Below are 23633 nucleotides of genomic sequence, written 5' to 3'. Positions count from 1 at the left end.
TTGAGCAAACATAAAAACCTTTAAACTAATAGAGACTTTTAGCAAGCTGTGGAGGGAGTAACATGCACCCACTGACAAGGACCCTTCCCTTATCAGGTGACTACTTGTTTCTGTGATTGGTCCACTGTTACCTCTGATCATCAAGCTAGATTCTGTTTCGGCCAATCAGTGCTAACTTACATTTTTAACATAATAGGGTTCAAACTAAGTATTTGTTGCAGGTATGTGGTAAGGATTTGAAAGGTAAATCGATGTTCCAAGGGTTCACAGATAAATACAGATGCAGAGAATACATTCTGCAGTATAATAAATATCTTGTAGCTTAATATGATGATTGAAAGGATGCACCAACGTGACAAGAAATAGAGATGCTTCAGTTCAAAATCCTTTTTGGATCTTAATTTTAAAGAGTCGTCTGGAGATTGTTAATGTGATGTTGTTATTGCAGTCTCATAGCCGTCTGTGGCACTCTGGCTGTACCCCGTCCTGATCAAAGGGTACTTTTATGTAACTAACACAAGCCCTTTACTTTATGCATGGGCCTTCTTGGTATCTCCTGCCAAAAACAAGCCTTTACGGTGACATCTTATTGAGGAGGAACAATAGTTTTTGGCTCTCACTGTAGTCTGGCCAGTCTTTCAGACCACTTAATGTCACGCTTTATTGGTGACCTCATTCCCATCATCCTCTGCCCATGGGAGGGGGCAACATAACTGGCTGGCAAACAAATCTGCAGACCAATGAATCCTATTTATTTACTTTCTAAAGACAGCAGACATCTCCTTGCTTGCATTAAAAATGCCAACTTCCTATGAGAATGGCAAGCAGATGATGAGGTTAGTATTTGCATATTAACTCCATGAAGTATAATTTTACACAACCTACAGTATATATTTTCTAAATCTATCATATAAGAATATTTTAAAAAATCTATAAAAATGTGTATATATATATATAATCAAAAATACTTTATCCCAGTCACATTACAATTGTGTGGTTATAGAATAAGTTATTTAAACTTTTATGTCAACACACTGTAAAAAAAATGATTTGTTGCCTTAAATCTTTAAATAATTTCAATTTACTATTATTTATCTTGACTAGAGATGAGTAACTTATAAAATGAAGTCGACTTATTTCAACTATATTTTATAAGTTATAACATCTCCTCTCTAATCAGGATAAATAACAGTAAGTTAAAATGACTGGTTTAATCCGAGTTGATTAAACTAAAAATGTATAAGAGTAATTGTCTGTCTGTTGTTTTGTAGCAGACGCGAACTACAAATATTGACACATCTAAACTAATCAGTCAAACAGACCACGCCCACTCGGCTTCTGAGTTTGATGAGTGGATTAAAAAGCCTTGGGAGTTTCGATTCATTTTAGAGAATCGGTTCGGTGAAATGATTCATTTTAATATGCTTATTTCGCATTTTACTAATATTTGTAGTCATGCTACTGTGGCCGTATTTTTGGTTTTAAATTAATGATAAAGTTATATCCAGTATATTTATTTGAATTTACATTTTTAATATGCCTATTTCTTTCAGATTTTATTCTGCTGGTGTTGTCTGATTTATGAATCGGTTCGATCGAATCAATAAAAGATCCGGTTCCACAGACCGACTCTGCGCGAGTCGGACAACATGACATTGAAGCAACTCTAAAATTCACTTCAGACCGCCTGGAGGAGCATCGACATGGACGCAGTTTTCAACGCATCCAGACCGAGAAAGCGCGGCGAAGTCTACAGAATCTGACAGTTGGAGATCACGCGTTTCTTCTGTCAAAAAAAATCGCTGCTAAATAAACATTTGTATTTATCAATGTCCCGCACGCAGACTGGATCTTTAACGCTTAGATACAGCGGTCTGGACTGGTTTTAGTTTAGGTCAAAATCAGACACACATGGGTGGAAATCTCGGGTGCCACCGGTCCATCCCCAAGGACCCAACAGATTTGTGCCATGGCACGCGCAAGTTCAGCGCGGCGTGCAACTTCAGCCACATTCTTGTGAACCAGGAGCGGATAAACATAAACACGGCTACCGAGGAGGAGCTCATGACCTTACCGGGTGTGAACCGCGGGGTGGCCCAAAACATCGTGGAGTACCGAGAGTGCATCGGAGGCTTTAAGAAAGTCGAAGACCTCGCGCTGGTCAGCGGAATCGGCGCCACTAAACTCGAGGCTATTAAACTGGAAATCTGCGTGTCGAGCAAGTGCGGCTCGTCCAATCACTCGCCGTCATCTCTGCGGAAAGAACACGAGCACCTGCCGTGCACCGGCGTGAACATCAACACGGCCACGACGCCGCAGCTCATGAGCGTCCGCGGCATCACCGAGAAAATCGCCAAGAATATCGTGGACTTCCGAGCAGTCCACGGCCCGTTTAAAAGCATCGAAGACCTGGTTAAAGTTCCCAGCCTTAATTCATCGCTGTTGGACCGGATCCGGTTCCAGGTGTTCGTGGAGCGCTCCAGAACACCATCGACAAACACGAACGGGGGGTTGACGCACCCGAGCCCCACTTCCTTCAGCGTGTGCAGCGTGGATCTGGACGTTCCTCCCGGTGGACCGGCGTTTATCACTTCTGTCCGACCCTGCGTGGAGCCTCCCGCGGACACGCGCGATGGGAAGCCTGTGGTGCGAGTGGGCACGTGGAACCTGCAGCGCTGCTCAAGTGAGAAAGCCAACAACCCTGGGGTCAAGGAGGTCGTGTGTATGACCTTACTGGAAAACGAGTAAGTCCATTATAGATGACAAAAAGTTTTATGTCACTTATGTCAACATGGAAAAGCCGTTGCGTGTGAATATAGTCATTATTATGGTACTGTGAAGTGATCTCACAGCATCACTGTACCATGGTACCACCACAGTGCTGTTTGTGAGGGAATGCTTTCCTCAGTGCATTTAAACATCAGCTGCAATTAATTATCATGTACAGCTTACACTTACTGTAGTGCAGCTTTAAATTATCATTTAACCAGTATTTATCTTAATAAGGTCTTTCAGGATTACTGCAGTCCAAGATGTGATAAAAAGTCTTATTAATATTGAAGGGATACTTCAGCCAAATTTAGTCATGATTTAGTCATCCTCAAGCAATCAGACAGACATGTCCATCATCTTATTTTAGTAAATGTCCTTGCTTTTCCAAGCTTATAATGTTAGAAAAAATGCTTCAGGGAACAACTTTTTTGACTTTAAACCTCAAAAAGTGCATCCATCCTTCACAGAGGTAATCCACATGGCTCTAATGGGTTAATAAGGGCTTCTGCGGTAATCGATGCAGTTTAAGAAAAATATCTATATTTCAGACTTTATAAACTGTAATAACTAGCTTCTGGTAATGGATTGTGTGATTTAAAGATTGCTTCGTTACCAGATGCAAGTTATTATAATTTATAAAGTTTTAAAAAATTGATATTTTTCTTACAATATTGCATTGATTACCAGCAGAAGACCTTTATTAACCCCTTGGAGCCGTGTGGATTACTCCTGTGAAGGATGAATGCATTTTTTGGGCTTTAAGTGAGAAGTTGTTTCCTGATCCCTGTTTTCTCCCATTAGAAGCTTGGAAGAGCAAGGACATTTACTAAAATAACTTCAAATGTGTTTGTCTGAAAGATGATATACATGTGTATCTTGGATTACTTGAGGGTGAGTAAATTTTAATATTTAATAATTTTAATATTTGGCTGGAGTATCATTTGGGATGTGTTACGTTTACATTTAGGGATTTAGGTATTAATGCTATTATATAAAGCAACTTACAAAAGTGAGGGAAAACAGCAAAGCGATTTGTCATAGGGAAGCAATATTATGAAAGTGCTAGTGCTGCCTCACAATTAGTCGCGACTAATCATTTGCAGAATAAAGGTTTTTGTTTACATAATATATGTGGGTGTACTGTGTATAATAATTATGTATAAACACACACACACACACACAGTATATACTTAAAAAACATTTGTGCAATTTATATAATATATAAATATAAATAGTTATTATATAAATATTTTTTTTTCTTAAAATTATACATGTATGTGCGACGTGTATTTATATATACATAATCATTATACACAGTACACACAGATATATTATGTAAACAAAAACTTTTATTCTGCAAACTATTAGTCGTGAAAGTGCTACACAGAGTTTACAAAGTTTCAGCATTCTGTAGAGACCTGAAGTTAAGATTTTTTTTATAATGCATTTTATACGTGGCTACCAGACTTTAAATAATGACTAAATATCTGATTGTAGCATTTATTATTCAATGTACTTTTTATTTTTTGCGGTTTGAAAGATAATTTGTCAGAATGCTGAACAAGCAAGAACAGACAGATTATGTTATAATGGTTACAGTAGACGTGTGCTGGATCATAGGTCAGAAGTCTATGGTCTTTAGATGTTCATTTAAAAGCACATTTGACTGTGTTATCAGATATCAGCAGAATTCCTGCCTGTTTCACCGAGTAATTGATTCTGGAAAGATAAATGCTTGTACTGTTGGCTGTTTTATGATCCAGAGAAACGCACACACACATAGAGACACGCGCACACACACAGACACAAAGGCTTATGTAACAAACCTCCCTGAGCCATGATAAGAATGAGGGCACATACAGTAGTTAGGCAACACCCCTTGTGTCTGTCTGTGTGTGTTGAAGGGGCTCGAAATAGTAGTAACCACTAACCAGAATCTCTCCATTGACAAAGAGACTATAGAGTAGTTACAAATTATATTAGAAATGAGCACCGTATACTATTAAATACCAAAGTCCATCTAATGTTTTGTGCAGAGTTTCAGCAAACCCCTTTGCATATACAGTAAAGAAGATCCCTTAGCAAAACAGTCTCTCTCATTGATCATTAGCTCAGGTGTTTGTTTAACTGCTGTACTTGTTTCTGAGGACACACATGGGCTGATAAAGCAAATACATAATATAATTGTTACACACATTGATTTGGAACTAATAACAGAAGTTAGAAATCTTCTTGACATCTTAAATCGGATTTCTTTTTAGTCTATTAGATGATTTTACAGGGTCAGCATGCTGCCCCCCATTTCAGGTCTGTAGGTGCTGCAAGACAGAAGAGCAGTGCATTAAAAAAAACTATCTATTGATGACTATGGACTGATGTATGACACATCTAAACAAGAGAGTCTTCTATGATAGTTTGGCCTCTTGGATAAATAACCATTAAGACCTACTTTAGTATTTGGTTAAAGTTTTAGGAAGGAATTTTTGGAGGCATGCAAGATCAAGATTTTCTAGAGGAAGAATCTCACTTAATTTCTAGAAGGTTACTGTTGATAAGAACTGTTTTCCCAAAATAGGCTTTTTGCTGCACCTCATATGAACAAACCAGAAAACAGGTCTTATCGCTTCCACATATTGAGAAAACATTAACAACAGCATACACAGATGACACGACAATATAAACTGTTATGGTATTCAGCTAAACTAGCTAGATGTTTTTATTTATTCTGTTTTAGTATCTAGGGCTGCAACTAACGATTATTTTAATAATCGATTAATCTGTCGATTATTTTTTCGATTAATCGATGAATCGGATAAAAAACAAAAAAACAAGAAAAGCATTCATTTCCAACCCCTTGTTCAAAACAGAACAAAAATCTTTAGAAATTACACAAACATGTTGCTCCTTGAACATACCTGAGCTGTTACAATAATAATAAAATAAAATAAAAATGGACTAACACAAAAAATACACATCTATGCTTTACATCTGCCAAATATATAGACTTTTTTATGATGCATTTCCCATCAAGAAGCCTCTCTTGATGGGATCAAAAAGATTGTAAATGAGTACACTCTTAGAAATAAAGGTACAAAAGTTGTCACTGGACAGTACTCTTTCAAAAAGGTACACCTTTGTACCCAAAAAGTGCATATTATTACTTCAAAAGTACATATTGGCAGTTTAAAGATACATATTTGTACCTAAATGGTACATATTAGGACTTTTTATAAAGGGTACTGCCCCAGTGACAGCTTTGTAGCTTTATATTTGACTTCATGTATTTTCTCTGATCAGATAGCTAACTCATTTGTTAAAACTGTTCTATTTACATTTGGCCACATACATGCGTCTTGTCAAAACGGAAAATGCTTCTTCTACTCCCGCGCAAAATGCAAATACACCATTTATTACTTCGCCTTAAAAAATGTAAGACGATGTTTATGCAACAAAAGGCGGCACTTACTGTATGTTGGGCCGGGCACGCGCGTCTACTTGCTTGGCAGTCGGCATGAGCTGGAGCGCGCAGGAAAGGGCAGCAGGAGAGTGATGGCGCGATGATTTTACGTACAGGTCCATGACGGGGAAAAGCGTTCATACAACTCCCTCTCAAAGTTTTATTTCATTGTTTAATATCAGTGGAGTTTGTCATTGGAGTTTTTTATTCGTTCTAGAAACGTTGTTTACCCGCTGTCGTCGCTCCATAAAGCATAAGCGTGTCGTCTTTGTTTGTTTACCTCTTTGCCGGCTAACTTCCAGGTGACGCGCTTACGTTTGGGATGAGTAAAACACTGACATGTGGTTTTCCTCTACCTTTGCTGTTTTTTTTCCATCTTTTTCCCGCCGCCCTGTCTTTTCTCCGCCCTGTCTATGAGCCGCCGAACTCTGCAAGCAACAGTGCGCGAGAGAGACCGACGCTGCGTCCCAAACCGCATACTTCCATACTATATAGTAGGCGAGAAGCACTACTTCTCATACTCTTTGCCTACTATATAGTATAGAAATAGGCTGTTTGGGACGCAGCACGAGTGTGTTCACTCCGCTCCGCGCTTAACTGAAGTGTTTTTTTTCTTTTTTTTAAATTAAACGTCTCTGCGTCACGCGACACGACGAATCGATAATGAAATTCGTTGCCAACACTTTTAGTAATCGATTTTTATCGATTTAACCGATTCGTTGTTGCAGCCCTATTAGTATCCAAATATCAGTGAGACGTAGAAAAATAATAAAACTTTAAAATATGTATCTGTAAATCTGTATATGCAGTGGACATTTGTGCTTATCTTTGGTAGCTTTTTTTGAAAGCATCTTGATGAAAACATCTCTACATTTTAATGAAGCACATGTAAGACCTGAACCGGAAGAGATGTGACCTGTTTTGCAGAATACAGAAGTTTGTTTGTAACAAACTTCTGTATTCGTCAAAATAGGTCACATCACTTGAAAGCACATTATTATAGACAATAGTAATAATCCAGTGCATTGCTTCCTAACATGTTTTAATAATTGCCATGTTCAATATAGCGAAACTATTGATAGATTGCAAATGTGCATTTCGCAATAAGCAATTCATTTAATTTTAATTCTTCAAAAAGTAATGCATGGTCAAAATTTTAGGTGTATGTTGATAATAGTTTTTGTAATGTAATATAACATGTGTTCATGTTTTGTGTGTAAAAAAAATTAAGTATTTTCACAAATTTAACTTATCTGTATAGCACTGTTTTCACTGTCTTAAAAATGGACTGATGTCTTCCTTGTTCTGTGAAGTCCCTCCTTCAGAAATACGTAACTAATTCTGATTGTGTAGCTTGTTTAGTGTGTTGTGATTGGTTTGCGACTGATGTCTTACTGGGGGCGGAGTTTAGTCGACAACTCTTATGCTGCGTTTACACCAACCGCGTTTCAGGTGTCAAAATTGCGTATACTGCGCCTAGTTTGCCGCTTGAACAGTTTGAATGCATTCGCGCGTCTAGAGAGAAGTAGAGGCAAAATCCGCTACTTGTGGGAGGGGCAAGTGCTATGCGGTTGTCTGTTTTCAAGATGACTGATGTTGATTGTGCATTTATCGAGAGAGTTACCGGTTTGTATTTGGTTACCTCACTATAGGGGGGAAATAAACGCGGCGGGTCGATAAACGTCACATGACTCAAAAGTGAAATGTGTATTATAGGGCTGTAACGATTTATCGTGCAAATGCGCGTTTTCTCAATGAATGAATATGAATGAATTATGGTGAAATGCCGCCACATCCAAAAGCCAGGGGGCACATTGCAGTGCAGAAACGCCACTTGTGCCACAGAAGAAGTAGCGTTACAAACCCTATTCCAGGAAATGTCTACAGGAATATATCGCTGTTCTTCAAACTGTTTCAGGTATTTTCATGATAATAAAGAATATTTTGAATGACTTTGTTTAACGAGTGTTGCTTTTTCAAATGCACGTTATAAACGACTCAGACTCATAATGATTTTAGATTGATAACGGACTTCTTACTGACCAAAACGCCATAGTACACGCACAAGCTACGCATGAAACACACAATCGCGATGCAGATTCGATTTTAGACAGGCCTTTTTAATAGGACACGCGATATATATCGTTACAGCCCTAGTGTATTACAACTTACCAGGTTGCCTGATGTCCTCACTGACACTCTTCCAAGCGAGGTCCTTTTTATTCCTGTCTCTATAGAAATAAGAAGTTGTGTTGTATAGCTCACAGGCAATATCAAGTGTTCCTTCAGGTTGAATGAGTGGCTCCGGGTGGGGCTGCCGCCACAGCAGCAAGCAGGCTCCTGATTGGTTAACGTGGCGCGAAATTCCGCCAAAGTTCAAAATTTTTCAACTCGGGCGTCAGCCCCAAATTCGCGTCAAAAGCAAAATACACAAAATGTATAAAAAGCACCATTCGTGCGTACTAGACGCGCAAATGAGGCGGAAACGCGTCTTCTGCGCCGCGCCAAATGCCTCATTTGCGCCTTTACATTGAAATTACTCGCGCTTCACGCCTCTACAGTGGGTGGTGTAAACGCAGCATAATGTTGACGTCATTCATCTGGGAAGTAGAGGACTGTAGTCCAAACCGGCCGTTCGTAGGCTTTGAAAAGGCGAATTCTGTTAAAGAAAATATATCGCTTTGCATTGAACTTTGAGTTTATAATTTTGCAACAAGCATTATGTATGCTCTTAACAGCAACAATACACAACCAACTAAAGTTTGAAAAATTATTCTTTAATAAAAAAAGAAACGTTTTCTTTATATTACAGTAACTGAACTGAACAAATCTTTTTATTTGAATCAAGTGCCGCACAAGCCCTGAAAAGTAAAACTAAAACGTCTTAATCTACTATAGTTTATCACTGTATATGATACCCACATTACTTAATTATAAGCAACACACTCCTTATAGTTTTGTATCTGCTTGGTTCTAAAAAAAAGTTAAATATTGAATAGTTTGTTACTGAATGCTGTGTGCACCTCTGGCTCTCATCCAGCAGTGCATGCTGGGAGTCACTGCAGGTCATTCAAGTCCTCCTGTGTCCTGTCAATTGAGTCGGCATTCAGGAGGCTGCGTAACAACACACTTTAGCTACTGACCTGGGCTCAGCTTCGGAGTATTTTTGTAAATCAAACCCAATCTGGTGGACATCTGATTTTTAATCTGTGTGAAATACTTATTACATATACCACAGTGCTCGGGGTGAAAATGGCGTAACCAAATTCGTCTCTGGAGGAAGCACGCAGACGGCCTGATCTGAGGTTACTGTGGTTCATTCTGAGTAAGAAATGGCCTATAGTAACCTTGCCAAACACACATGCCAAGTCAAACAGCCTGACTCATTTTTATACCTCTTAACTTAGATTACTTACAGTCTTATGTTTACATGGGACTGTACTGTAATAAAGCAAGTCATCTTAAAAACAAAAACGTTTGACCTGAATTTTGATCTATTCTTTTCTTGTTTCCCCTTAAATATCATAGATTGAAAGTGTCTGAGGTGATTGTCTTTGGAAAAGTCATTACAACTACTACTGTATGTAGATGGTTGCTAAGGTGTTGTTGTTATATGGTTGCTAAGGGGTTCTGAGTGTTTTTAGCATGGGTTTTACAGGGTTGCTGCTGGGATCTGGTCAAGGGTTGTGTTTGTTAGGGTGTTGCTAGGATGTTCTGGATGGTTGCTATGGTCTTGCTAGTATTATTATGTTGTTGTTTGGTTTTTGTTTACTGGCCCAAGTCACAAGAGGCCACCCCTGTGTCCAACAACATTTATTAACTGACCTGGACTCAGCTTTGTTTTTTAGCTAAATGAAAAAATGTCTCATCTGTATAGAGCTCCTGCAGTTGAAGAAACACACAGCCCTTTTGGCAGGCAATCATAAAGCACATGATAGTGGTTAAACAACAATAATTTTGTTCAAATTATTCAAATAAAATTTGGTTGACTGTTTATACTTTATAAACCTTACTATTTTAACATGTTGTATAAGGGTTTTATGTTTAATAGTAACCTCAAAAAAATTACATGAATTTGTTTAAAATTGGATCTGATCTTTTTAACCTTTCTAGGCAAGGGAAAGAGGGTTCAGGGCAGGTCATTGCGTTTTAGGGGCAGGTATGTGTATCGTAACAGTGAAAAGATAACCCATGCTTAGTGAAATAAAGCCCATTTGGCAGCATATAGAAAGAAAAAAGGGCAGGGGCAAGTATGGGCCCTTGAGGTACACCGTAGGATAGTTGCGCTATGGAGGATGAGACGTCACCCAAGCAGACACAGAATCGTCTATTTATCAAGTATGATGGAAACCATTTAAGCACATTTCCCTGCCATCCCTTTTGACTTAAAGGAATATTCCATTTTCTTAAAAGAAAAATCCAGATAATTTACTCACCACCATGTCATCCAAAATGTTGATGTCTGTCTTTGTTCAGTCGAGAAGAAATTATGCTTTTTGAGGAAAACATTTCAGGATTTTTCTAATTTTAATGGACTTTAATAAACACCAACAATTAATATACTTAACTCAACACTTAACAGTTTTTTTCAACGGAGTTTCAAAGGACTATAAACAATCCCAAACAAGGCATAAGGGTCTTATCTAGCAAAACGATTGTCATTATTGACAATAAAAATAACAAATATACACTTCTAAAAGCACAACTTCTCGTCTAGATCTGGTCGTGATGCGTTAGCGTGACCCGACGCAATACGTCATCACGTCAAGAGGTCACGGAGGACGAATGCGAAACTCCGCCCCAGTGTTTACAAGTGTTGAGAAGAGGACCGTTCCTACGTTGTTGTATGTCAACTGATACTAATTAAAGTCTTTGTGTCAGTTTATTGTTTACAAATGTGTGTTTTATATATGTAACACGTGACCTCCCTACATCACCACGCATTTATGTTAGGTCGCGCTGGACCGGACCCAGACGAGAAGTTGTGCTTTAAAAGTGTATATTTTTTATTTTTATTGTCAAAAATGACAATCGTTTTGCTAGATAAGACCCTTATGCCTCGTTTGGGATCGTTTATAGTCCTTTGAAACTCCGTTGAAAAAAACTGTTAAGTGTTGAGTTAAGTATTAATTGTTGGTGTCTATTATAGTCCATTAAAATGAGAAAATCCTGCAATGTTTTCCTCAAAAAACATAATTTCTTCTCGACTGAACAAAGAAAGACATCAACATTTTGGATGACATGGTGGTGAGTAAATTATCTGGATTAAGAAAATGGAATATTCCTTTAATATTTTTTAAATTAAAGTGCACAGTGAACTCTGTTGCCATGAAACTCCTGCTGGCACCATTTATTTCACATTTGCTCCCTGTCAGTATGGTGTCAGAACCCCTATGTTGTGTTAAAGGCGCATTATAGCTCAGCGCCCGGTTGCATGAAACTCCTTAAGTGAGGGTTTCCCTGAGGGAGAAAAAATCCCTGAGGTAAGGGATTTATTTAAGAGCGTTGCAACAAAGGTCTTAACTGTCACCCTTACCTAAGTGTTTATACTAAGTATTTTACGGTAGTCTCTGCCAAAAGACGGCAGCAGAGACGCGGTTGCTATAGTTACAAAATCTCACAGCGGTAACAAATCAACGCACGCAGCTCAACAGACGGCGGATTTGTGTACAATGAAACATCGCAAATAACAGACTGTAAAGTGCCGCGTGTATAAAACCTCAAAGTAATTCAAACTGGAAGCACTTTAGATTGACGGACGATCAAACCGCTATTCTTCTAATAAATGCGCATCATTTTTCCCTAAGGGATTATTTTGATCGTTAGAAATGCGCGTTGGTACTTCATTTTCTTAAATAACCAAAAAATCAGCCATCGCGTGTGACGTTAAGGGACCTGTTATAGTCCCTTAAGTTTTTAAGGGAAAATGTGACTTAAGGACTTTGTTGCAACGCATAGCAGAACTTAAGGTAATACTTGAGCATTTAAGGGTAAATACTTATTGACAGCCTTAAGGTTCACTTAAGGGTTTTTCTTGCAACCCATTTTTTATTAAGGGCACCCTTAACCTTATATTTAGGGGTTTCTTAGCTTAAAGGCGGAGTCCATGATGTTTGAAATCAAATTTTGATATTTGAAATCACCTAAACAAACACGCCCCTACCCCAATAGAATCTGGACCTTCTGTTGATAGACCCGCCGCCCCACACATACGCAACCCGGCATTTGATTTGATATGATTGGCTATAAGTGTGTTTTGGTAGTCGGCCCGTCTCCTTTTCCAACGCGTTTTTCAAACATCGTGGACTCCGCCTTTAAGGCCTTTCATGCAACCGGGCACAGAGTGTTTGAGGTGATTGGTGATAGTAGTGCAGGGAAATTTGACTCTGAAATGCTTTGGGCAGTGGAAGCAAGCAGACGGCCTGATCTGAGGTTACTGTAGTTCATTCTGAAGCTGTACTGTTTACATAAGCATGTTTACTCGTAATGATACTGTGACTGTGCTGTAATTAGATAGATCATCTTCAAAGTTGTTTTTATGATCTGAGTTTCTTCTTTTTTGGGTTTCATTGAATATCATAGATTTAAAATGTCAGTGGTGCTTGTCTATGAAAAACATACCTAGTTAGCAAAATGTAGGTGTGTTTGAGTTCATGCGGCGCTGCGCAGACCAATCGGCGAGGTTTGCCGCTTGCAGTCTAGGGAGGAGTTGAAGACGGAGCCGTCAAGTCGGACACCTGCTGCTTGCCGTAGTTAATTTGATGGTGAATTTGTTTAAAACAAACTTTTTAATAAAAGGTTGCCACCAGAAACACTGTTGTATGCCCAAAAATAATGGGAAACATACATTATTAAAATACCAATAGAATTTCGTCTTTCGCTTCTTTTTATTTTGTTACATGACGTAATATAACATGTTCGGGTATATTAACGAGTTTTACCTGTTGACATGAATTTGTAATGTTTATTAGTGAAACTGAAGGTTGGATTAAACATAAAATGCACGGGATTGTTGTCATCAGTGAGGCGACCAATCACAAAGAGCTGTGTCGTCATCAGAACTCTGGAGAAACTGCGCTGGCTAAAGGGGATCGCACACCGGACGCGCAGCTCAGCGCAGCGCCGTTCTAAAAAAATCGAACACATTGTTTTCTATGAGTGTACGCACACCGGCGCCGACAGGTGACGCCTGTCCACGCTGCCCAGCTACGACGTAGGAAGTTGCTCGAATCCCTGTCACGCCACAGAGCGCCACTCACATAGTTTAACATAACATTAAATAACATCATATTTGTCCCAAATCAATAACAATTATCATTGGCTGCTAACGTATATTTTGCATTTTAAAGTAGACGCTATCTGATGAAGATCCACTTCAGGTTTACGATACCTCCAAGTTGTCCTAGACGCGACTCTGCGTGGCGCAGCGCTGAACTGCGCGTCCGGTGTGGGACCCCCTTAAGTCAGCCGGCTATTCTCGAAACTCTTGTAGTACTTTAAAACCATACGTAACAGTCACATGCCTTCACCGCCAGCTCAAGTCAGACAAAATACCAAATGGCAAGCACTGCTTCAAGTCAGCCACCGATCGGTCTGTGCAGGCCACATGAAGTCAAACACACCTATTAACTTCCAATTGAGCGGGCGAATCACTGATGCTAATGCATTCTATTTAATATAGTGTTAGTGGCTCTGATGCGTCATCGAGCCATGATTTCAGGCCCACCCAAAAAATCTTGAAGTCAGAAATGGTGAAACACTGTTTAACAGTTTTTGTAATGTGTTTCAGCAATGCATTTCTAACATTTATAATGTGTTTAGAAACATCTCTGAATTGACTACATGGACTTTAATACTAGGTTTTGGCTATGTTCAAATCCCTGATGCATGCATCAGCAGAAAACCACTAACACCAGCAGTTGTGCAATATTAGGGGAAAGTGAGGAAATCAAGAGATTCATTTCAGGACTGAACTTAGTGTCATAGACACGGTCGGATCAGACCTTCTTTTCCACATCTTATCTTATGATTTCTTCTAACACAACTCGCAAGCAGTCAGTGGAGATGACATTAGGTGTATATTTGATGTGTGTGTCTGTACAGGAATTTCTTGACTTTTTTGACATTTTTACATCCTGTTCAGACCAACATAAGAACTGCATACTCACTGGTTACATTTTGACCGAGAGACGTTGTGTTTTTTCAAGAGTTGAATGATTTTTCAAGTAAGTTGGTTTACTTGGTGGCCATCTTTGTACAATCTATGGGCAGCTTTTAGAAATGAGGTCTTTTCATTGAAAGGTGGGACTGACTTACTTTCTACTGATTTCACACAATAAATCTTTTACTAGTTGTCTGTCTGTTATTCTGTACTCTCTGTTGTTTTAGTCCATATATCCTTGCAGGTTTTTACACTGTAGGTTTTGAGGTTAGTTCTTATTATGCCACGAGACTGACAGAAAATGGCGGTGTTACAATGTGATGCACAATTCTCCCTGTCTGTGACATGCAAAAATGAGAGGAATAGACTTGTATGCAAACCAGCACAAAGGCATCCAAATGACTATTCACAGTCCTAATAACTAATGAACGAAATCCTTTCATCTTTAACCCGCAGGAAAAACTAACCCACGGAGACAGTTTAAACAGTAGCCCAAATCTGAACTTGAAAAAAGCAGAGGACTTGGCAACACCACCCAGTGCACAGCATCTCTCATCGAGTTCACGCTTAGAGAAAGTTGCTCTAAAGAAGTTTTCAGATATATGCAAACACAATTTTCAAAAGGCATGACGCTATTTTATTGCTTTATGTTGCCTAATTAGGGCTGGGTTTTGTCAAGGGCCTCACGATGCAATGCATATCACGATACATGGGCACGATACAATGCAGTGCATATTGTGATACATTACATTACAGTACTTTTTATCAAAAATGTAAAAAATAAAGCAGATTTTTTTTTTAAACCAAAGTGCTTCCACACGTCGGCTTTGAAGGCTGCAGGCGTTTTTACATTTTCTGCCATTTTCTCACTCCCGCCAACTAATGAGACATTGGCCGAATGGCCTTATACGACAGACAACTGGACAGCAACAACTACAGTAGCGGCGGAGGAGGTCGTTTGACGCACACAAAGGGATTTGATGGCTTTTAAATATCGATACTAGAGATTGAAATAGTGATACACTATTGTGAAAAATGTATCACGATAGTTAGCTATATCGCTATAAAGCAATAAACCCCTCAAAGCAATGGGGTTACAGTGCATTTTATAACAGCTAAGGGGTGTTGTTAGGCACGACGCGAAGCGGAGTGCCTAAAACCCCCTTAGCTGTTATAAAATGCACTGTAACCCCACTGCTTTGAGGGGTTTATTGCGTTTATAAAACGGTTACTTCATATGCATAACGTTAGCGGTATTTTATCAAATAAAACCCAAATAAGTTGTAATTATTTTAGTACAAATATTACTCTTCCGCCAAACAAAGTAGTTCCTCAGAATCAAGTGTGACTGAAACAGAGCACAGTTCCCAACCAACACAGACGCAGCAAAGACACAATGAAAATATGATTAAAGACTGTGGTGTTTATTTTATAAATCAACATTCATCTAATTTATACATTAACATTTATATAGTGCAACTGTTGAAGTGATGATCAAATATGCTTGGAAGCATGCTGAACTCTTTCCCCGTCAGCGTTTTTTTTTAAGTTGCCACCCAGTTTTAGTTTAATGCCTTGCAGAAAAATTATCTTCTTTAAATAAACATAAAATATCAAATGAAAGAACAGACCATCCGCTTTCCAACAACAACAAAAAAAAACGTTTCATCCTACCTTCATTTGTTCTCTTATCACCTCTCAAATTTTTTTGCTAAAAGCGGAGATAATTCCATTTTTGTGAAGAACTTTAGTAAGAGATCAGATTTAGAGCCATGAACAGTACTACACGGTGTTTTCAGTGAATGCGTCAGTGTTTAAGTTGGGTAAGATCGCCACCCAGGGGATAATAGCGGACTTATGAGCTTGAGTTATAAACTCCTCAGACAATGTTTTCTCTTTATCGACGAGATGATGCAACAATATTTATTGACATTTATCTGGATAATCGCCATTAATTGTGCAATTGTAGACAAATTAAAAATATGATTAAAGACTGTTGTGTTTATTTTCATTAATCAGTACGCAGCAACAGTGGCGCAGTGATACTTATGTAATGTGGTCTGAACCGTGCGGTTACCGGTGTATTTTATCACGGCTTAGAACGCGTTTCAACCAATCAGAATGAAGAACCAGAACTGCCCGTTTTATAATATATATTTTTGCACAGCCTAATGTACACATGAACTCCTAGAATGTACAGCGCGTGACCCCATTACCTTAACAATACGTTGACAAGAATTATGAGACGTAAATAAGAGGTAAATATAAGATGTGAACTTGAGCACATGTATTTTTGCATCTGATTGAGAAAATACTACGATTCACGCGTTTTACATGCTTACTTTTTTCCTAAAGCCCAGATCAAAGATTAGACTACACCACCCCTTTAAATATGATCAAAATTTGTATCCGATCGACCTCAATCATATTGATTAAAGTGTTTACATGATGGCGATTGAGCCATCAATATGATTACAAATGTATTTTTGGTTGCATGTAAACGTTACGTACCTATATATTGAATTGAATGACAGAGATCTGATTTAATCAGTTCCCTTGTCATTGTAAAAGATGAATGGATATGTTTAATGGGATTAAGGCAATAGTGTTTATTAATTGGTACTCTGAACTTTTTAACTAGATAGATTTACACATACATTTTATTTTTAAGCAACATATAACATGTATGCCAGGTAAAAATGAAGTCTTTAAATTATAATATTCTTTCCAAAAATGTTTTTGTAATATGCATTAAATATAAACATCAAATCAATTACACGACTTAATTATTTAATTTTTTTGTGTCTGTGTGTGTGTAAATACAGCTCATACCTTGGAAACGTTATCACAGAAAATTTTTGTGGTTTTAAAACCTTGACTCTTATACATTGACCTATGTATACATTGAAACTGGTATTCGTACTGGTAAACATTTATTGTTACTCAGAATTAGAATAAATGTAGTTAAACCGCGTATTGTATAGGATTTAAATTCTTTCAACCTGACTGCCGGTTCTCTAGACGGACCCTGAAACCGGTAAACAGGTCCCTCTATGCTGAAAAGATCCAGGATTATATAGCCAGCAGTAATTGTAGCCAAAATAGCATGATTGCCAAAACTAGGATGATTGAACAGAAGAGATTGTAGCCGGGTATGTGTTGTGTGGATTTGGGTGGCGTATATGTCTCTGATTCTTTGCAGAGGTCAAAATTAGTTGTTGATGATATTTTAATCCTCAGGATTAGCACCATTATAAAGTTAAATCATCTGATTTTACCAAATCAAACTAAGGATGAAAATAATTAAATCCACGATAAGTAATAGCTGCACTGTTTTTCAGAGATTAATGCTTGTGAAAAAGCTGTATATTGATTTCTACCCTTTGTTTCATCTGCCCAAATAAAGGGTTTTATGGCTGCATTGGTGTTGATTCTGTAAAAGCTTATTGGGCTTGTTTGCGGGAATCCTTCAGTTTGTGTTTTATGGGTTGGTGTGGGTTCAAATATATTGCTCCAAGGTTTCCAGATTTAAATGGATGAATTTAGGTTTTGTATCAAGTTGTTGTTCTTTTAAAGCAAGCATCACTACGATTGCTTGACAGATGAGGGATTTAAAGTAAGCCTGAGTATTAAGCAACTTGGCAGGATCTTTAAGTTACTGGGGATGCAACCACTTTGCTGTCACCATACATGTACAACTGCATACCCAGCAAAGCTTTATGCTGACCTCTGCATAAGCAAATGGCTTTATTGTTTGCTTGCAATTGCTCGCATCCACAGTTTGTCATTGAAAGATCAGAGTTTTTGTCTATCTAGCACACATTTATAAATACATTCAAATGAAACATGCACACACAGTGCGTGCTCACCTCAGAGGGAACGGGGTGTTGTCCTGGAGTCTCACGTCTGTCTGTTTGTTCTCAAAACAGGAACCGTCTAATAATCAGCATGCCATTGGGGTGGATGAATAAAGAGATAGGGAAATCTATTTTACTGACGTTATACTCTGCGAATAATATACAAAAATTAACCCATGCGAATATACATTATGCATCATACTATATTTCGAATAAAGAATATGTTGTTAATTTTGTCGATTGGAAACTTTGTGGTTAATGTCTTTGTCATCAGTTTCCTGTCACATGAATTTAAGGGACCTGTCACTCACATTCCCTGTACACTGCAAAAAATGACTTTCTTACTTACTATTTTTCTCTTTCAGTGGAAAATCTAAAAATTCTTAAGATGCTTTTTCTTGAAGAGCAAAATGACCTAAGAAAATAATTCTAGTTTTTAGATTTAAAAAAATTACAATTTAAGTGAATTTGTGCTTAAAACAAGCAAAAATATCTGCCAATGGGGTGAGAAACAAATCTTGAAATAAGTTTTTTCTTCAACACTTAATTCAAGGAAAATTTTACTCACCCCATTGGGAGATATTTTTGCTTGTTTCAAGCACAAATTCACTTAAATTGTATTTTTTTGTCTAAAAACTAGACTTCTTTTTTTGGGTCATTTTGCTTAACAGGAAAATACATCTTGGTTTGAGAATTTTTGGATATTTCTACTTAAAACAAGACAAAAATACTAATAAGAGTTTTTTTCAGTGTACTGCACTAATGCATAGACACATGCCATAGACACAATACATAGACTGTATTGCATTAAAGTACACACCGCAAAAAAAATATTTTCAAGAAAAAAAATTCTTAGTATTTTTGTCTTGTTTTCAGTAAAAAATACCTACAAATTCTTAAATTAAGATGATTTTTCATGATGAGCAAAAAGACCCAAGAAAATAAGTCTAGTTTTTAGACCAAAAATATCAAATTTAAGTGATTTTGTACATAAAACAAGCAAAAAAATCAGCCAAATTTTCACGATTTTTTGCTTACCCCATTGGCAGATTTTTTTGCTTGTTTTATGTACAAAATCACTTAAATTTGATATTTTTGGTCTAAAACTAGACTTATTTTTTTGGGTCGTTTTGCTCATTAAGAAAAAGCATCTTAATTTAAGAATTTTTAGATATTTTTACTGAAAACAAGTCAAAAATACTAACATTTTTTCTTGAAAATAATTTTTTGCAGTGTGTACTCTTATGCAATACAGTCTATGTATTGTGTCTATGGCATGTGTCTATACATTAGTGTGTCCGAAACTTCAGTATGCAAAAGCTGTATGTGATATTATAATGTTTTCCTCGTGGTTCAATTCCATTACGCTTGTTCTTTTTTTAAAAACAAACCTGAGTTAATAATCTTCCCGCTGTTGTTGCGTCAACGGTTCATGAACATATGGGTCACATGACGATAAAAACATGGCATAATATATGAGAAATGCACCAACACATACAGGTACTACAAGAAATCAAGCGATTGTGTCACACAGGTGTCTTGTGTACCGTCTGATCAAGTCCATTTTGATTTCCAGAGGTCATGAGCAGAATACCAATCATCCACACACCGTCTGCTCATGAATATTGAAAAGCAGTGGGTCAAACAGTTACAGTGAAACTTACAGGGTCTGACAAAAAACTCATATTAATATAAACATGAAGGACATTGTAGCCCATGCACTGGGTTTTTGAAGGTTTATAATGTTTTTGGAGACAATTTAGAAAATATGGAATTTCAATTGCTAACCTTTTCATTTGCCATTAAAGTAAAATTACTAAACCTAAAGATAAGAACAAGAAAACATGTCAGACACACCTTTGACCTTGTTGATCATTTTGTTTAGATGTTTAAGGCAGACTGCAGTAGTATTGTCCCAGCTATGTCAGTAATAGCCAATCAAAGGTTTGAAATGGGAGGTAAGTGTAACCAGCCAATCCTGTTCTGTTCTTCCTAAAATTGCTGAAACCCTCATCTTTGGCACGTAAGATTTGAGGCACAGTCATCGGGTTCAGGGAATGAGGGGAAAAGTCAAGCTGACTGGCTAATTTTTGTTTTTTTACACAAAGATAAATTCTTTGAACTTGTGGAGACTTGCCTGTGAGAGACACGGCAGTCCTCTGATTGGTCAATACTGGATAATGTGCATACATACATGTTGAAGAACATATTCCTTTCATTTATTATAATGTCGTACCAGTTTCTCTAGTTGGAGATGTGCTCATACTACACGCATATTTTATAGTATCGCACTGCAGCTTATTACATTATAGCAGTGGACACCAACCCTGTTTCAGCACACCTGTCATTTTTGGGTAGCTGTGAAAAGCTTGATTAGCAGGTTCAGGTGTGTTTGATTTGGGGTTGGAGGTGAATCTCCAGGAACAGGGTTGGTGACCATTGCTTTATAGCATTTAATTACTTATCAGAGCCTTAGTTTCAAAGGAATCGTTTATTTTCTCACACACGTCATCCCAAATGTATGTAACATCCTTTCTTCAGTATACCATACTTTTTTATAAAATTGTTTATCTTTTTATATGGCAACTAAAATAAGTTATTTTCAATTGTTTTTTGAAAACTTTCAAACCATGTAAATGATACTGTAACAGTTTATCTTTTTTTTTACAGATGAATAAAGTTTAAATTACATGAGAGATTTTTGATGAACTTTCATATGGTCCCAAAATGTCTCGAATGTTCCCCTCCAGGCTACTGTATTTACATTTACATTTATGTTTTTGCCATATGCTTATCCAAAGCGATTTACTGTTTATTAGAAGGATGTATTTCATCAATACCCTGCATGGGTATTTTTTGTCAACACTATCATCATCACTTTGAGGTTTATGTAATGTTTGCAAGCTATATGAGTTGCTTTTAATTCACTGCACAGGATGTGGAAATGCAGTTCGACTCATTTGATGAGGGCAGTTAAAGATGAGAGTGAATGTGTTATTGATCTTTTTGTATAGTGTGCACCTTCAATTTCTACCTTTATTTCCTTAATGTTTATAAATAGTGATTAAATCTCTCTGTCTCTTTCTTTCTCTCTCTCTCCAGCATTAAGCTGCTAGCGGTTCAAGACTTGGCTGACCGGGAAGCTCTTGACAAGGTAGTGTTAACATTTTTGAAATGAGACGCATTTAATTTTGAAACGGGCTGGGCGATATTGACTGAAATTTATATCTCTGTACTTTTGGGATGGATGGCAATATACAATAAATATCCCGAGCGAGCTGTTTGGAAAGCTTACGTTTGACCTCAGTGTACATTTCTGGCAGAGCTTCTATTGCAAAGGAACATTCTTATCAGGCCATACAGATATAGACACTATTTTCTCGTCCTGCATCCCGCTGGGAAAAAATACAGATATATTAACGAAACTTGATATACCGCCCAGCCCTAATCTGTCATAACTGTACTGTTGTTAACCTTGCAAATAAGGACATTAAAGGGATAGTTCACCCAAAAATGAAAATTCTGTCATTATTTACTCACTCTCATGTTGTTCTAAACCTGTATTTAGTTCTTTGTTCTGATGAACACAAAGGAAGATATTTTGAGCTATGTTTATAACCAAACCACTTTTGAGTACGATTGACTTCCATAGTAGTATTTTTTTCTACTATTTACATCAATGGTGCTTTTGTTTTCCTACTTTATTACAAATATCTTCCTGTGTGTTCAGCACATAGACTGTAAAAAAGATGGACGATGCCTGTTCGCTCTCTTCCATTGGTGAAAAGTGAAGCCGCCAGTGTCCCGATATGGCGCTGACATCTTGGGTCTTGAGTCTGCGCAATAGCGATTTCGGGACCAGTCATGCGCACTAGTGAGCAGGAAGGGAAGGCGCGAAGTCAAAACCCCGCCCTCGCTCTCGTAGAATGCGCATATCACACGATATCACAGCTGTCAATCATGACGTGACACCATGTATATCATTAAATAACTAACTAAACATAAACTTATTTTATAAACAAACATTTAAATTTACATCAGCGTGATAAAACGACAGTAAATGACAGAAACCAGCTTCGGAAAAAAGATAATTGAAGTGTAATTCATTTTTTTAGTTGGTCTCAAGTCCCATTGAATAACATGGGGAGGCAGGGTTTATGACCTATACTGGGACCAGTCACTGGGGGCAATTGAGACGTTTTGGCTTCACTTTTCAGGGCTTGTGCGGCACGCTTGGTTCAGCAGAACAAAGAAATTTGTACAGGTTTCTGCAAAAAATGAATGTCTTAGCATAATATCTAAAAATTCTTATATTGAGATACATTTACTTGGTAAGAAAGTGGCGTAAGTATTGTTTCTTAAAATAAATTATGAAAATCAAGAGGTTTATACTTGGAACAAGTAAAAATATCTGGCAGTGTGGTAAGGAAAAATAAACTTAATTCCAGTTTTAACTTAATTAAATAAACTCAATTTGGGTTTATTTTTCTTGCCCCACTGGCAGATGTTTTTGCTTGTTTTAAACCGTAACCTCTTAAATTTATAATTTATTTCAGTAAACAAGACTTAAAGGTGCAATGTGTAGATTTCAGCGGCATCTGGTGGTAAGGTTGCGAATTACAACCAGCGGCTCAGTCCACAGCTTACCCCACCCTTTCGAAACGCATAGTAAAGCTACGGTAGCCGCCACAGGGCAAAGATGTCATCATCTGCATAGATATGTATAATAAAGGCTAGGGCTGTTTCTCAATTCCAAGAACGCAAAGAACAGACTTCGGCGTTCTCGTGGAGATCGGTCTTGTCATGCGACCTTGGAAGAACAAACTAAGAAGGTTGCGAGAACACAGAACGCACTTGTGAGAATTGAGATGTGTGCGATCTTCCTGTTGGTCACCTGACCGCCGCCATTGTTTTGCCGCAATGACTTCTGGGGTGTAAAGCGATTTCTGCATGCAAGTCTGCACTCGATGCATCCTCGATATCATGAACACATTCGGGTATTTTCATGCGTCCTCTGTACTTGCGTTCTTGAGAAGTGGAATTGAACTTCGACGGTTAATGATGACGTAGAGCGAGAACACAAGGACGCAAGATCGCTGAAGAATGCATATTGAGAAACAGCCTATATGGCTCGCCCGTGCTGCTGGCCAATGAAGTCGATGTCCGCACCTGGCGGCCATCTTGTCCCGGTTAGCTCGCTCGCTCGTAGCGTTGTGTTTTAATGGTGCATGTACTTTTAAATAACCATAACTTGCTCAATTTTCTATCGATTTTCAAATGGTTTGGTTTGTTATAAACATCAGAGATGTACCTATGACACTGCATACTTATGAATAATGTTCATGAAACATGTTCAAGTATCCAGAGTTCAAGCCCGTAGACAGGG

At 37.9% G+C, this 23633-nt stretch overlaps 1 protein-coding gene across 1 annotated transcript in view; it reads left to right on the top strand.

Moving 5' to 3' along the window:
* The first annotated feature begins 1563 nt into the window (after nucleotides 1-1563).
* The window catches only part of eepd1 (endonuclease/exonuclease/phosphatase family domain containing 1), a 37549-nt gene continuing 15479 nt past the window's right edge, over nucleotides 1564-23633 (top strand). The window contains exons 1-2 of the mRNA XM_055218915.2: nucleotides 1564-2744; nucleotides 21350-21401. Of these exons, the coding sequence (XP_055074890.2) occupies nucleotides 1912-2744; nucleotides 21350-21401 (885 nt within the window). The 5' untranslated portion in view covers nucleotides 1564-1911. The remainder of the gene's footprint in view (nucleotides 2745-21349; nucleotides 21402-23633) is intronic.

This window comes from Misgurnus anguillicaudatus, chromosome 20 (genome assembly GCF_027580225.2).
Source record: "Misgurnus anguillicaudatus chromosome 20, ASM2758022v2, whole genome shotgun sequence".
Lineage (NCBI taxonomy): Eukaryota > Metazoa > Chordata > Actinopteri > Cypriniformes > Cobitidae > Misgurnus > Misgurnus anguillicaudatus.
This window is presented reverse-complemented; position numbering and strand designations above follow the sequence as displayed.